The 12,867-nt window shown below is 37.1% G+C and overlaps 1 protein-coding gene across 3 annotated transcripts; it reads left to right on the top strand.

The window, feature by feature from the left end:
* The first annotated feature begins 1,149 nt into the window (after positions 1-1,149).
* Positions 1,150-12,274, top strand: MTX3 (metaxin 3). 3 transcript variants are annotated; one of them, XM_063086801.1, is made up of 9 exons: positions 1,150-1,236; positions 1,733-1,802; positions 2,166-2,242; positions 3,345-3,437; positions 3,972-4,154; positions 4,301-4,377; positions 4,886-5,043; positions 6,355-6,443; positions 9,280-12,274. In XM_063086801.1, the coding sequence occupies exons 1-9, from the start codon at positions 1,156-1,158 to the stop codon at positions 9,388-9,390; spliced, it is 939 nt and encodes a 312-aa protein (XP_062942871.1). In that variant the 5' UTR covers positions 1,150-1,155; the 3' UTR covers positions 9,391-12,274. The 3 variants fall into 3 exon arrangements, with proteins under 3 accessions (XP_062942871.1, XP_062942872.1, XP_062942873.1); XM_063086802.1 differs by lacking the exon at positions 3,345-3,437; XM_063086803.1 differs by lacking the exon at positions 6,355-6,443 and having other exon boundaries at positions 9,280-9,355.
* The last annotated feature ends 593 nt before the right edge of the window (positions 12,275-12,867 follow it).

The following is a 12,867-nucleotide window of genomic DNA, read 5'->3' as shown; positions in this document are numbered from 1 at the left end:
TTTGAATTTTTCAGTTGTTTAAGGGGACCCAACTATCTCAGTGGGACAGAGGAAGGGAAAGAACTCAGAGGCATAGCTGGTAGGGTAACCCAGAAAGATTCCTTTGCCTCCTAGAAAAAAGACCCAGTACCTATGTCCTAACCCTGGGGCCCAGTAAGTGTGCCCAGATCACAGCATTTCTGACGCCTGTCTTTACTCTTTAAGGGTTTTTCTGAGAAATTGTCAGATTTAATATTCAAGAAATTTAGTCCATAACCAATAGGCCCACAGACATGACTGGCTATATAATTTGCAGGGCCCAGTCAGAATAAAAATACAGGGCACTTTGTTCAAAAATTATTAGGGATTCCTCAAGACAGTGACCGCAGAACATTAGGTATGTGAGGTGCCCTTCAAAGCACAGGGCATCGTGTGGCAGCACAGGTCTCACCTTCGAAGCTAGCCCTCCTCTGTTTTCTAGTACAGTGAAAGACAAAAAGTCTGTAACTAGGGAAAGAAGCTACAATTGGAGGGGCTGCAGGAACCTAGAAGCTGCTCTTAACTGTAAAACGTACCAGGTAGGGTGAAAGTTACGCTCATTTTTGAGGGAGCATTTGGACAGGGAAGAAAGGTGTTTCAGACTGAAGAAATAGCACTGAAGGCAGGCAGAATTCACTTGACAAATTTCAGGAACAGGGTAACTTTTAAGGAGGGTAACCCCTAACAAGAGGGTGACAACTGAGATCGAGACTGGAAAGGCAGGCAGAGGCCACATATATGCGAGAAGGGGGTGAACAATTATTGGGTGCCTACTGTGTGCCAAGTTCTTCCCCTCTAGGTCATCATTTAAACACAACAATCTTGTAAATGAACTGTCATTTTTATTTTATGGATTCATTTAGGTCTAGCATATTAATGTTCAAAGGGTTTAGAACACAGGGGGGTATCCAATAAATATGTGAAGAACGATTGGTGATTCTGCCTGACTTCATGCCCAGGACCCCTACCCTCGACCCAGCTGCTCCTCAATGTGCCTTTAACACCTCCTGCAGCCCCTTCCGCATCTCTCCGGAGCCCAAGGTTACCGTTCCCTCCCCTCACCCCGCCCCCGCGGCTCACGTGCAGGAAATTGGGCGGCAAAGCACTTCCGGGATAGTAAAGGTCAGCCCTAGCAAGATGGCGGCCCCCTTGGAGCTCAGTTGCTGGGGAGGCGGCTGGGGGCTTCCGTCGGTACACAGCGAGTCCCTGGTGGTGATGGTGAGGCCGCCTCGCGGGCCGGGGCGCGGGAAGAGGGGGCGGGGCCAGAGGCTCGAGGCTGGCTTGCTCCAGTTTCCCGCGGCTCTGCAGGGCGGAGGCGGGCCGGGGCGCTGCTCGCCGCACCGCTCTGGATTCCCTCCCGTCGAGGAGTCGCAACCTGGCCTGTGACCCGGCATAGGTGGGCAGGAGCGTCAAGGCTTCTCCTTTTGGCTCTGAGTTTTCTCAGCCTTGCAAAGCTGTCTGGGCGGTGGAACGAAAGCCCGAAGCAGGGGGCGCACCCGCCGCGCCCCGCATCCCCAGGAGCTTTTGGGGAACAAGATTCCCGAAAGCCGGGTAGCCGGAGCGCGCATCCCCGACTTGAGAGCAGAGGGGGTGGGACGTGGCCTCTGTGTCAGGCGCTTTCAGCCTTTGGGGGACGGGGCTGTGAAGTAAAATTGCTCTGCAGATTTGCATTACGTACTCAATCTGAAATGTTTTGTTGCAAACTCTGTTTCAGGCTTATGCCAAATTTTCTGGTGCACCCTTGAAAGTCAGTATCATAGATACCACCTGGAGAGGTTCAAGAGGTACAGTGTAAACTTTTAGACACCCTTTCTTCCCTCTTTAAGTTTTTTTCTTCCATTTAAAGCTTTGAGCCACGTAGCCATAGAGCACCTTGGGATTTTAGTTGTTACTATGTATGACCTTGGCTGTGTGTTGCTTGTAGTTTGATCATTCTGAGTAATACCTCAAAGTGCAAGTCAAATCAGGGGAAATTTTGAAAAATGAAAATGTTCTCTAGAACTGTCTTTATGAAATTTCAGAAAACGAAGATAAGCTTACTCATTTTTTCCCCTTACAAATGTGCAATTGGTATAATTTTTAGGGTATTGGAATCTCTTGAGGAAATCTCAATGTTTCCTTGTATGTGAACTGTTTTTTGATTATAGGTGATATACCCATTTTGACAACTGAAGACAACATTGTTTCTCAGCCGGCAAAAATACTAAACTTTTTAAGAAAACAGGTGGGTGGTTCCTTTGAAGAAGTAAATTGTTGATCCCTGCATGTTACTTTTCTAAAAAATACATTGTAAGGTTTGGGGTTTTTTTCCTCCTCCTCCTCCTTTTTTTTTTTTAAGAATTCTTTTTTGCCAACTCATTAGACAATTGGAGATACCTGGAGTTTGATAAAAAAGACTTGGGAATCACTGCTGTAAAGCACGAGTTTTACTGTGATTTGAAAGTCATGGTGAGGCATAGTCAATCTATGTTTTCATGCACGTTGCTTGGATTTTATTGAAATTTAGATATAAGTAGGTTCAAGTTAGCCATTTTCACTAATACACTTATTAATAGGACTGTCGATTTAGTCACATAGTTGCTACACATTTTGTGCTGAGTTGTCACCAACTAGCAACTTATTTTTTAAAAACATTTATAGCAGTTGAATGTTTTATGGAGATAATATATCCAAAATGTTTGAACTATAAAGATTTATATAATGTATCTGAAGTGTTTAAACATGTAAAGATTTGTTTAAATGCAAAAGTTATAATTGGTTTTGCCAATACTTTTTAGAAAAAAATCTGTATCAATAAAATTTGGAACTTTTTAATTTTTTTTTTTTTTTTGGCAGCTAGCTGGTATGGGGATACAAACCTGTGACCTTGATGTTATAAGGCTGTTGTTCTCTAACCAACTGAGCTAACTGGCCAGCCCTGGAACTTTTTTAAATTGGAAGTTTTTTGTTGTTGTTTTTTCTTTTCTTTTTTCATGGGGGAAAATGAAACTAAATTGGAACTTTTTCCTTGTTAAACTAATAATCATTTTTATTTATTAAGTTTGTACTATGTGTCATGGATTGATCTAGGTCATTAACAAGCATTGAAATAATATTGTTAATTTTTTAAAAAATCATGACTAACATTGACCTGTGTGTATAATGCTGTGCTAAGAACATTATGTGCATTAAGCAGGAGTTTTCATTGGGTTTATATTTCTCTTTTCCCCTTTTAATATCATGTTTGCCATTTGTGACAAAGAGTAGGAATCTTAATTTGTTGAGATTCACAGTATTTGGAATGCTCTTTGACTTCTGAGGGTCTTTGGTTTTATGTTTTTTAATAGAAATATAATGCTGATTATGAACTGTCAGCAAAACAAGGGGCAGATACTCTGGCTTACATTGCTCTCCTTGAAGAGAAGCTTCTCCCTGCAGTGGTGAGCATTCCTGAATATTACAGTATTTTAGTGACCTAGTTGAAAATGGACTTAGTCTGTTTAGAAGAAAAACAATGAAAAAGGCTTGAGAGAGAAAATTTCACTTATGTATTAATCTTGATTCTTTCACGTTCCTGTGAAATTGGGTTCAGTTAGACATTCAACTGATATGTGAAACAGAGTGAAATGAAAGATGTCATTTTGGAAATAAAAATCCTTTTTATGGGCGATGGAACTTGTTGCTTCATGTATAGAAAACTGGGTGAACTGTAATTCATTCATTCAACAAATATTTATTGTGTGCTTGCTATGTGCCAGGCCTTGTTCTGAATGCTTGGGATATAGCAGTCAACAAAACTCACACGTTTAAAATAATCTTGTTTAATCCTGAGTCATTCTAAAATAAACCTGCATGAATTCACTTTATACAAAGATATTTATGAAAAACTCTCACATTGATCGACTGATGTTTCTTTTAGTAAAAGAACATCCTTGTAGTGTTTTGTTGTTTTTTTTTTCCCTCTCCCTTTGTAGCTTCACACTTTCTGGGTTGAGAGTGATAATTACTTTACTGTGACAAAGCCATGGTTTGCTTCACAAATTCCTTTTCCCTTGAGTTTGATCCTGCCTGGAAGAATGTCTAAGGGAGCACTGAATAGGATTCTCTTGACCAGAGGAGAGCCTCCCCTCTACCACCTCCAAGAAGTGGAAGCACAGGTATGGTCTGGATTACTGTTCAAGCAAAGGCTCCCCACAGGAGAGACAAGAGAAATAGCAGAGATGAGATTACCTAGAGATGCCTGCCTCAAAAGTGATTTTAGAACATCTTTCCTACATTTGAGATGTAATTTCATCCTTATTAGATATACAGAGATGCCAAGGAGTGCCTAAATCTACTGTCACACAGATTGGGAACATCTCAGTTTTTCTTTGGAGATACGTGAGTACATTCCCTTAAAAATCATTTTGATACTTTGCACACACATATTCAGTGAGCATTTATTTAAAGCAAGCTCCCTTGTCTCCCCCAAAGATGAGTTTTTCACTTAAGAAGTAGGATTTAATGGATTTTTATTACAGGAACCTTTTTCTATCAGTGATAATCTAACATTGACTTATCGTCTGCATATGTGACTTAAAACATCTAAGACTGTTCCCACCCTCCTCCTTCCAGTGAGTAAAAATGAATTTGTAATTTACGACTTCGTTTTGTTCTAAATAAAATAGTTAGAGTAGTTTTTAAAAATGACTTAAGAAGAGTAAAACCCTAGTTGCATCATTTTCATAAACTAAAATGGGTAGTAAACCTCTTTAAAGACTGTATTGTATACTGTTCAAGTACTTTTCTCAAGTACATTTTTCAAATGTGTTTGGAAAATAAACTTTAAACACAATCCCAAATTAATATTTTCTTATGTGCTTTAAAAAAATTCTTAATTTATTTCTAGGCCTTCTACCTTGGATGCCTATGTTTTTGGTTTTCTTGCTCCTCTTTATAAAGTACGGTTTCCTAAAGTTCAGTTACAAGAACATCTGAAACAGCTCTCCAACCTGTGTCGCTTTTGTGATGACATCCTAAACAGTTATTTTAGGCTTAGTATTGGAGGTAAGCTGGCTCTTCTTCAGCTCATGTTTATTTGCATACAGTATTTGCATAGTCTTCTAAGGATACATAAGCAAAATTTATTATTTATTTCAATAAAAAAAAGTTTGTGTATTGTCTTTACTGGTTTGTAGCACTACAAGAAGTTGCATTTTTCCAACTTTATTTTTATTCCCATGTATTAAACAGAGGAACAGATAAAAGGCAAATATCTTTTTCTTCTATCTTTCTCTTCTAAAAGAGAAACAGCTACTTGCCTTTTATCTGTTCCTCTGGATTTTATACATTTCTTGCTTCTTGCTCTTTAAGTGTTGTCCCTTTGAAGTGGGTCATTTTCTTTTAAAAAATGAAACCACAGGAAACAAGTCCCTGCTGAAAAATAGTATTCATCCCAGTGCAAATAGGCAATTACTTTAAATGATTCTTACCTTCTGCTCCTAGCATTTTCTTGCATGAACAGAAATCAGCAGCAGATTGATTTTGGTGAAGTACACTCTCATGATTCTATTACTTGAAAACTGATTATATCCAACTAGAGATGTAGCAGAGGGCATCTGTCACTTAGGATCTGATTCTTTGAGAGTGTGGGGCCTTGTACTTAAGTGATTGGGATACTAAATTTGTATTAGGTGAGTTGGCTGAAATTGTCCTTTAAAGAAACAGAAGTTATAAACATTGTTGGCTCAGGTGGACAGTTTATTTTTTGTGGTGGGTTATATGTTTTGTATATAGAGAGGAGTTAGTAGTTTGGGAGTCATAAAGTTAAGTAATGTTCAGCCTTGTTACTTTCAAGCAGTGTAGCAAACTTAACTACATGACAGATAAAAAATTTGGGGGTGTATACCAGACTTACTAAATTAGAATCTCTTAGGGATAGATCCCGGGAATTTGTATTTTTCAAATAAATACTTTGGATGCCTGGTGGGTAGCTGTTTGAGAGTCACTGCCTTAGCTATCCAGATAGTTGTGACCAAAGACCAATTTGAAGTGGGTGGGGGAATGGTACAGCTTAAATTTGAGAAAGAAGTGAGGACTGCTGTGCTCTTTACTAATTTCTGTGGCTAGCTATATAATATTTGGCTAACAGTGTCTACTTAGGACACAAATTTTACTCCTTTTGTTCAGGATTAGGTTTTGGAACTTTACCCTTTCTTAACTCTCCTTTGAACCCAGAATATTTTTTTCTCTTTGCCTTTTTTTTTGAAGGGTGGGGCACTTGGGAGGATGGGAAGACTAAAAATTCTTTCAATCTAAACAGCTTTAAAGGCTTTCAAAATTTCCTGTCTTTCTCTGATTTCTGTCCTGGCTTCTTAGGCATGTCTCCAGCTGGACAAGAAACAGTAGATGCAAATCTGCAGAAACTCACACAACTTGTAAATAAGGAATCCAACTTGATTGAAAAGGTCAAGTTTACTTCACTCATTATTTTATAGTAGTTTAGTATTTTCGACATCTAATATTGTAATTTGGATCATGCATTAACTTCACCCTTTTAGTTTTGTAAAGAGTTTACTTTTCGGGAAGCTGTTTAAATCTACTTTTACTAAAGTTTTATATAATAGAATGTTTTGAAGCCAGTAGTGGCCTGACTGCTTTGGGGAAACATTGGATAATGGTATTGGGTTTACTTTTACCACACAATTTGTACTTTTCAAGGTAGGAGACCCAAAAGATTGGCTTTCAAAAAACAAAACAAAAACACTTCTTATTTGTGTGCCTGTCTCTGAGGTTAACATTTCTTGAGATTGTAAGCGCCTGTGCTTACTCCTTTTTCATTAATAGCACCATGATGTCTTTTTCTTTCTTCCGTGTGAACTGTTTTGTTTTTTCTCCTTCCTGTTCCTCTCTGTTCTAAATGTAGGCTATAGTTTTTCACCAGTGTAGATATTTGCCACTTTGGAGGTGTTCATTTTGTAAGAGATATTGAGGAATTGGGCAGGGGAGAAAACCAACAATGGAAATTTCAAGGGTGATTCTAATTGGAAAAATATAAGAGGTTTGCACATTTTCCCCTAGGTGTCTGACAAACTTGCTTTTTCTTACGCAAACGAATAATACTTCATTCTTTTACAAACTGATGGGGCAACGAGGCCTAATAACAGTGGCTAGCAGTTTTGAGGTCTGAGTAAGAGGCACTGTATTATATGAGCTTTATAATATAAAGTGGGTTTTCTCATTTAGTATGTTACAATAGCTCTATGTGTGCAGGTACTTCAGTATTATCATCCCCATTTTACAGATGAGGACACTGAAGCTTTGAGAGTAGCTTACGTCACCTGCCCATTCAGCTGGCAAAACTTAGACTGGGAATTTGAACCCTAAAAATGGAACACTAGCATGAACTTTACAGTTAGTTATTTTCCCCTCAATCAGCTGCCTAGCACATGAGTGAGACTGTGTGTCCATTACTGGTAGTACTAGTAGTCAGGTTTACAAATGGTGTTATCTGGGATGACCTTCTGTTTCTTTTTGCAGTATTTTATATGTTGTTAAAATTTGAGAAGTAGCAGGGTAGTAAAATTGTAAGAGTTCATTATTATTGAAGTTTTGGTAAACTGAGTTAAAGCCTAGTCTGTCTCAATTCTAAACTTAACCCAGTAAATCTCATGGGAGGAAATACGTTAAGTGTGAATAAAGGAAAGTACTTGTCTGCTAGATGAAGGCTATCCAATATAGTTTCCATGTTCTTTGTGTGGCAAATTCCTGAAAGATACGGGAAGGGAACTGGGAAATACCTACACGTGCAGAAGGTGAAACCAAGAGGCCCTATCAGCTTTTTGTTCATTTCTGTCATCATCAGTATATGAAAGTTTCCTGACCCATTTCTATCAGGCATTCCCTGCCTTGTACCCACCAACTCATTCATACCTGCTCTTTAGTGGGGAGCGTGGGGTTTGCTGTTTGCTACAAGATGGTGGAGCTACAAATGCTATTGGCTACCACTGTTCACAATTTGGACAGAAAATTTGGAGCTTGAAAAAAGAAAGAGCTATGTTTGAGGAACTTAGTTCTTGCAAGAAAAAATAAAGCATCTTAACACAATTGATTTTAATAGTCACTGGTAATACTTTTTTCCTTTGGAAAATTAAAAATTAATCTTCTCTTCTCTCCTTTCCTACAAATCCTGTGTACCTCTGCTGAAACATTTTGTCTATACTTTATAATAGCATCTTGAGAAGATAAAGGAGAGTTTTGAATATTCTGCACATATGCAGACCTCTAAAAAAGCCTGTCTTTCAAGTGGGTGATATGCTGTTTTCTGTTGGTTTTGTGTTTTGGATGTGAGCTGCTTTCAAGTCTTTCATTAAGTTAAGCTGATAGTGAACTCAGCAACAGGACCTGAATCTTGCACTTTGTTTTTGGGGTACTCTGGTTAAAGATAGCTTTCTAAGGTCTGACTCAGTTACAAATAACCTGTATCCTAGTGTTTCTAGGGATGTTAATGTGCTTCTCTTTAAAGTAAGTCTGAAATTTTGAAGCATTTTCTTAATATGCTCAATATGCTCCATGTTAATTTGTTTCTCTAAGGCAGGCTTAGAACTGATCCAGTGTTTGGAAGACCTCTGGATTATGTCTAAACAATTTATCCTTCTTTCTGCCTCTTTTTCTAACATCCTTTGGTCTGCATATTAAAAGCTTAAAAGAGCTGGTTATTTTGAGTGGAGTACAGATCATTTCATTAAAGCAAAGACGTATAGTTGAAAGAACAATAGTGTTGGAATAAGACCAGGTTCAAGTTTCAGCTCTAATGCCAGCTTTGTTACCTGGAGCAAATCCCTTAAATTTCTGAGCCTTGTTTTGCTAATCAATAAAGTAGGGAAGGACTGTGTCTGCCTTTTCTTCACAGCATTGTTGAGAAGATCAAATGAGTATTACATCTAACCATACATTGTAAACTGTGGAACTCAAGTGTAAATTTTACACTTATCATTAGAAGACCTCTTAAACTAAGTTATGCTATGGTTGAGTTCAGTGGAATATTCATTTTGTGAAATTAGTATAATTTTGTGAAGGTATCAAGTGTGAGCCACATCACTTATTACAGATACTGAGTCAGCTGGTATTTGAGGTATGACATTTAGAATTCCTGAGAGATTATTTGTAAGAAAAAGGTTTTTCTAGCAGTCCCGGAAACATATGGTTCTGTACTCTTCTAGGCTATAGTTTGGACAGGGAGACCACAATCCACATAAGTGGTGCCACAGCATTAGTCAGATGTATCTTTTGTACTTTCTACAGATGGATGACAATCTTCGCCAAAGCCCTCAACTTCCTCCTCGGAAACTGCCAACACTTAAACTGACTCCAGCAGAAGAAGAAAGTAATTCTGTACAACGGTTATCACTCTGACAGTCGTCAAGCTTTGTGGCAAGAGCCATATGATTGTTGCAGTAGTCTCTTACACCAAGTGTGTGAAGGCAAAAAGAAAGTACCATTAATAGGTATAAAAAAGACTCCAAAACAAAAAGAACTTTATATGACATCTATTTTTTCTTTTTAATTAGGAAGCTTGTATTCTAGCTTGGCAATGCATTTTAAGTAACATCAAAGTGAATGCTAGATGAACTTAGTGGGTGAGGGGAAGAAAACATATTGTACTGTATATAAAAAAAATCCTGCCTTAATCTTGGCAGATATTTGCCTTTGGTTCACGTGTTGCTGACCAAAAGCTACAATTCTGTTCTGAATGTGCACTCTTAATTTATTCAAGTTAATTTATTCAATTTATTAACTTAATTTTCTTAGACGAAACTAAATACCTAATATGTAGCTCTTTGGCTGAAGCTTTTTTCTCTTCTGTTTAGAAATCCAATGCCTATTTTAGAAAGAACTAGGAAAACTATAAATTCAATACAAAAGCTTGTATTTACCTTTAAAAAGCAATGAGGAATGTGTTCTTTAATTATGTTCTCATAAGTCTAATCTTTTGGAGGTTTAGTACCACATATATAAATATTAAAGGTGGTTACATATAATATTCATCTGCTAACATGCACTTCAGTATATCATTGGTATTTGCTGATGTGTTCAATATAGGTTAGCAAGGGCTCTTTTAGTTTACTGGGTGAATGTGACAGCTTTAGACCTGTGTATTTGTAGTTCATCTTTAACACTAGTTGTCTCTTTCTTGTCTTGATACCAGGAGAACTGATATCGTTATTGGTCATCGTTATTATGCTAGGCTGTAAAATCTTACTGAAACTTGCCCAATTGTTAGACAATACTCAGGAGGAGCCCTTGCTGTGGCCAGGGTAATAGAAATACCTAATGTGCATCTGGTCCAAGTTCTCCATGCTTGGCTCGGGCCAGTATTCTTTCATAAGAAGCATATTGTGCAGTCAGAAGCTTTCTAACAACCAATTATTTTCCGTATATTTTAACCACAGTTGAAGGATCCAAAGGAATAATCAAAAATAGCAGATTTTTAAGAATATTTTCTATTTATTGGTTGCTGAATTGTTAAAGGATTTGCTGTATGGTAATTTTACTTAAAATAGAAACTTGCTTATTTTAGTGGTTGAGGTGCTTCTGTTGTCCTAAAGCCACTTCTGGGCTTTTTAAAATGTAGGACCATGTTTTTGATTAGTGTCTTAAAAGATTACTATGGTGCTCAGCAAATCTTATCAAGTCTAGCAGAAACCCATATGTTGAGAAAACAAGCTTTGTGGTCAGGAGACTTGTCTATTTTGAGCTGAGTGGGGCTCAATTGTGTTTGACCCGCATCCTCCCAATTTGTTCTGTATTTAGGTGGCTATTTATACAGGAGTCTTGAAGTCATTGTAAATGTTTTTTCTTGAAAATTTTAACTAAATGAGAAACAAAGATAGTCTTCAAAATCTTGTTCATCTGTTTGGATGCATGTAAGGAAAGTACCTGAGGAGTTTCACATTACTTCTACAGCAGGGTGTGCATGTGTGTGTGCACGCACGTGTGCGTGTGTGTGTTGTTAATCTTCAAAGGCAGGTTATTAGATTTCAGCAATCTGAAATCTGTATGAATATTTTATATTGAGAATCATGATCATGAAGCTTTATTGTCCTCTGGGATTGATATACATTGGAGAAATGTGGTTAGCACATTAATCAGACATCTGTTTATGCTTTAGTCAGGGTTAGTCATTTTCAACGATGATTTATAGTAAGCCTTCCACAAAGCATTTGAAGTGGCTTACAATTGTAAAACACATGTAAAACAGGACAATTATAATTAGTTTTTGAAAAAAATAGAAAAAATTGTTGGAGAAAGAACTATATCAGTGATAACACTAACAGATTCTAAAATTGAATGGTAAATTTAACTCCAAAAGTTTCTCCATAGGCAAGGTCAAAAGGTAATACTTGGGTTATGTAAGTTTTTCTTTCAGTAAAACTACTAATGTCCATAACGAAGAAAATGTATTTAAAGTTTTATATGAATGTGAGAGATCATGTTCTTATAATTCACAGACTTCAACCAAGAAGTATACTGTAATGTTTCATGTATTGAAATTCAATCAAAAGAGGTCATTTTAGAATAACAAGTATTTGTCCTTTTTAGTAGAGAGTATGACTGTAGTATGATTTATTTGCTTTTCGGTCATTCCTGCTTTGAACTGCTTTTAACCTTACATTATAATGTATAGTCCATGATGCTTCCAGACTAACTGTCCTAAGATACAAAATGTGATTTAGGTAAGTGAGGATTTATATGTTGGGTTACTTAGTTGAGCTTTTTTTGTGTAAGCAAATGAGATGATAGGAAGCTATAACTCAGCACAAAATACTTTAGGGACCAGCCACGTATATAGGAGGAGAGGAACAATTTTTCAGACTGGACAAAGGGCTTGTGATCAGCCTGTCAGGATATGTTTTAGATAAACTTTGAGACTGCTGTGATAAATTGTTCAGTTTTAAATAAAATTCTGTGAGCCACTGTCTTTTGGAGATGATGGAGGAGGATAACATGATAAATGGGAATCTCCTTGTGTATATTTTTGTTGGTACTATAGGAGCAAAAAAATTGGTCAGATAATTCTTACAAGATGAAGATCCTTCATCAACAAACTCATCAATCATCCATAGGACTGATTATTTAAATAACACTAATGAAACTGTATAGAACATTGAGGATGGTTATTCCTTCAAAACTGTTTTTTGACCCCACAAAAGGTTGGCATTAACAAACAAATCAAATATCAACTTAGGTGTGTTGGTATTATTTTGGGGGGAACTAGAGGATTGGAGATTTTACAAAAGCAAGCATTTTTATTTTCATTTGTAATTTCTATTCATTTAATATTTCAAGTTAAATTAACATGAAGGAATGTAGAAGCTTACTTCAGTCAGATCTAAGTTAAAATTTTCAGAAGTCTGTAAAAATAGAAAAAACTAAACATCAAAAGAGTTTTCTAAGGTAGTATCTTGAATTTGAATTTGGTAGTATGTTTCCTAAGAGTCTCTTCCAAAAATATGCATTTACCAGGTCTGTTAGGTTTTTGGACAGTTTTTTATAAACTATCAAAAACGAACCCTTTTAAAACCAAAATGTAAATACTTAAATACAAAGACCGGAAGCTGAGTGATGGGTACATGGGATCTCTGTACTATTTTTGTAACTTCTTATGCGTCTATAATTATTTCAAAATGAAGTGTTTGTTTTTTGGTGGCTAGCTGGTAAGGAGGTCCAACCCCCCCCCCCAGGAGGTCCAAACCCTTGACCTTGGTGTAATAACACTGCACTCTCTAACCAACTGAACTGACTGGCCAGCCTTTGAAAATGAAAAGCTATTTTAAAAAGTAAATAAAGTAAATTTATCTTTATTTACATATACTATGATTTAAAATATAA

This window comes from Cynocephalus volans, chromosome 2 (assembly GCF_027409185.1).
Source record: "Cynocephalus volans isolate mCynVol1 chromosome 2, mCynVol1.pri, whole genome shotgun sequence".
Taxonomy (NCBI): Eukaryota; Metazoa; Chordata; class Mammalia; order Dermoptera; family Cynocephalidae; genus Cynocephalus; species Cynocephalus volans.
The sequence above is the reverse complement of the archived record's forward strand: the minus strand, read 5'-3'. Positions and strand labels throughout refer to the sequence as shown.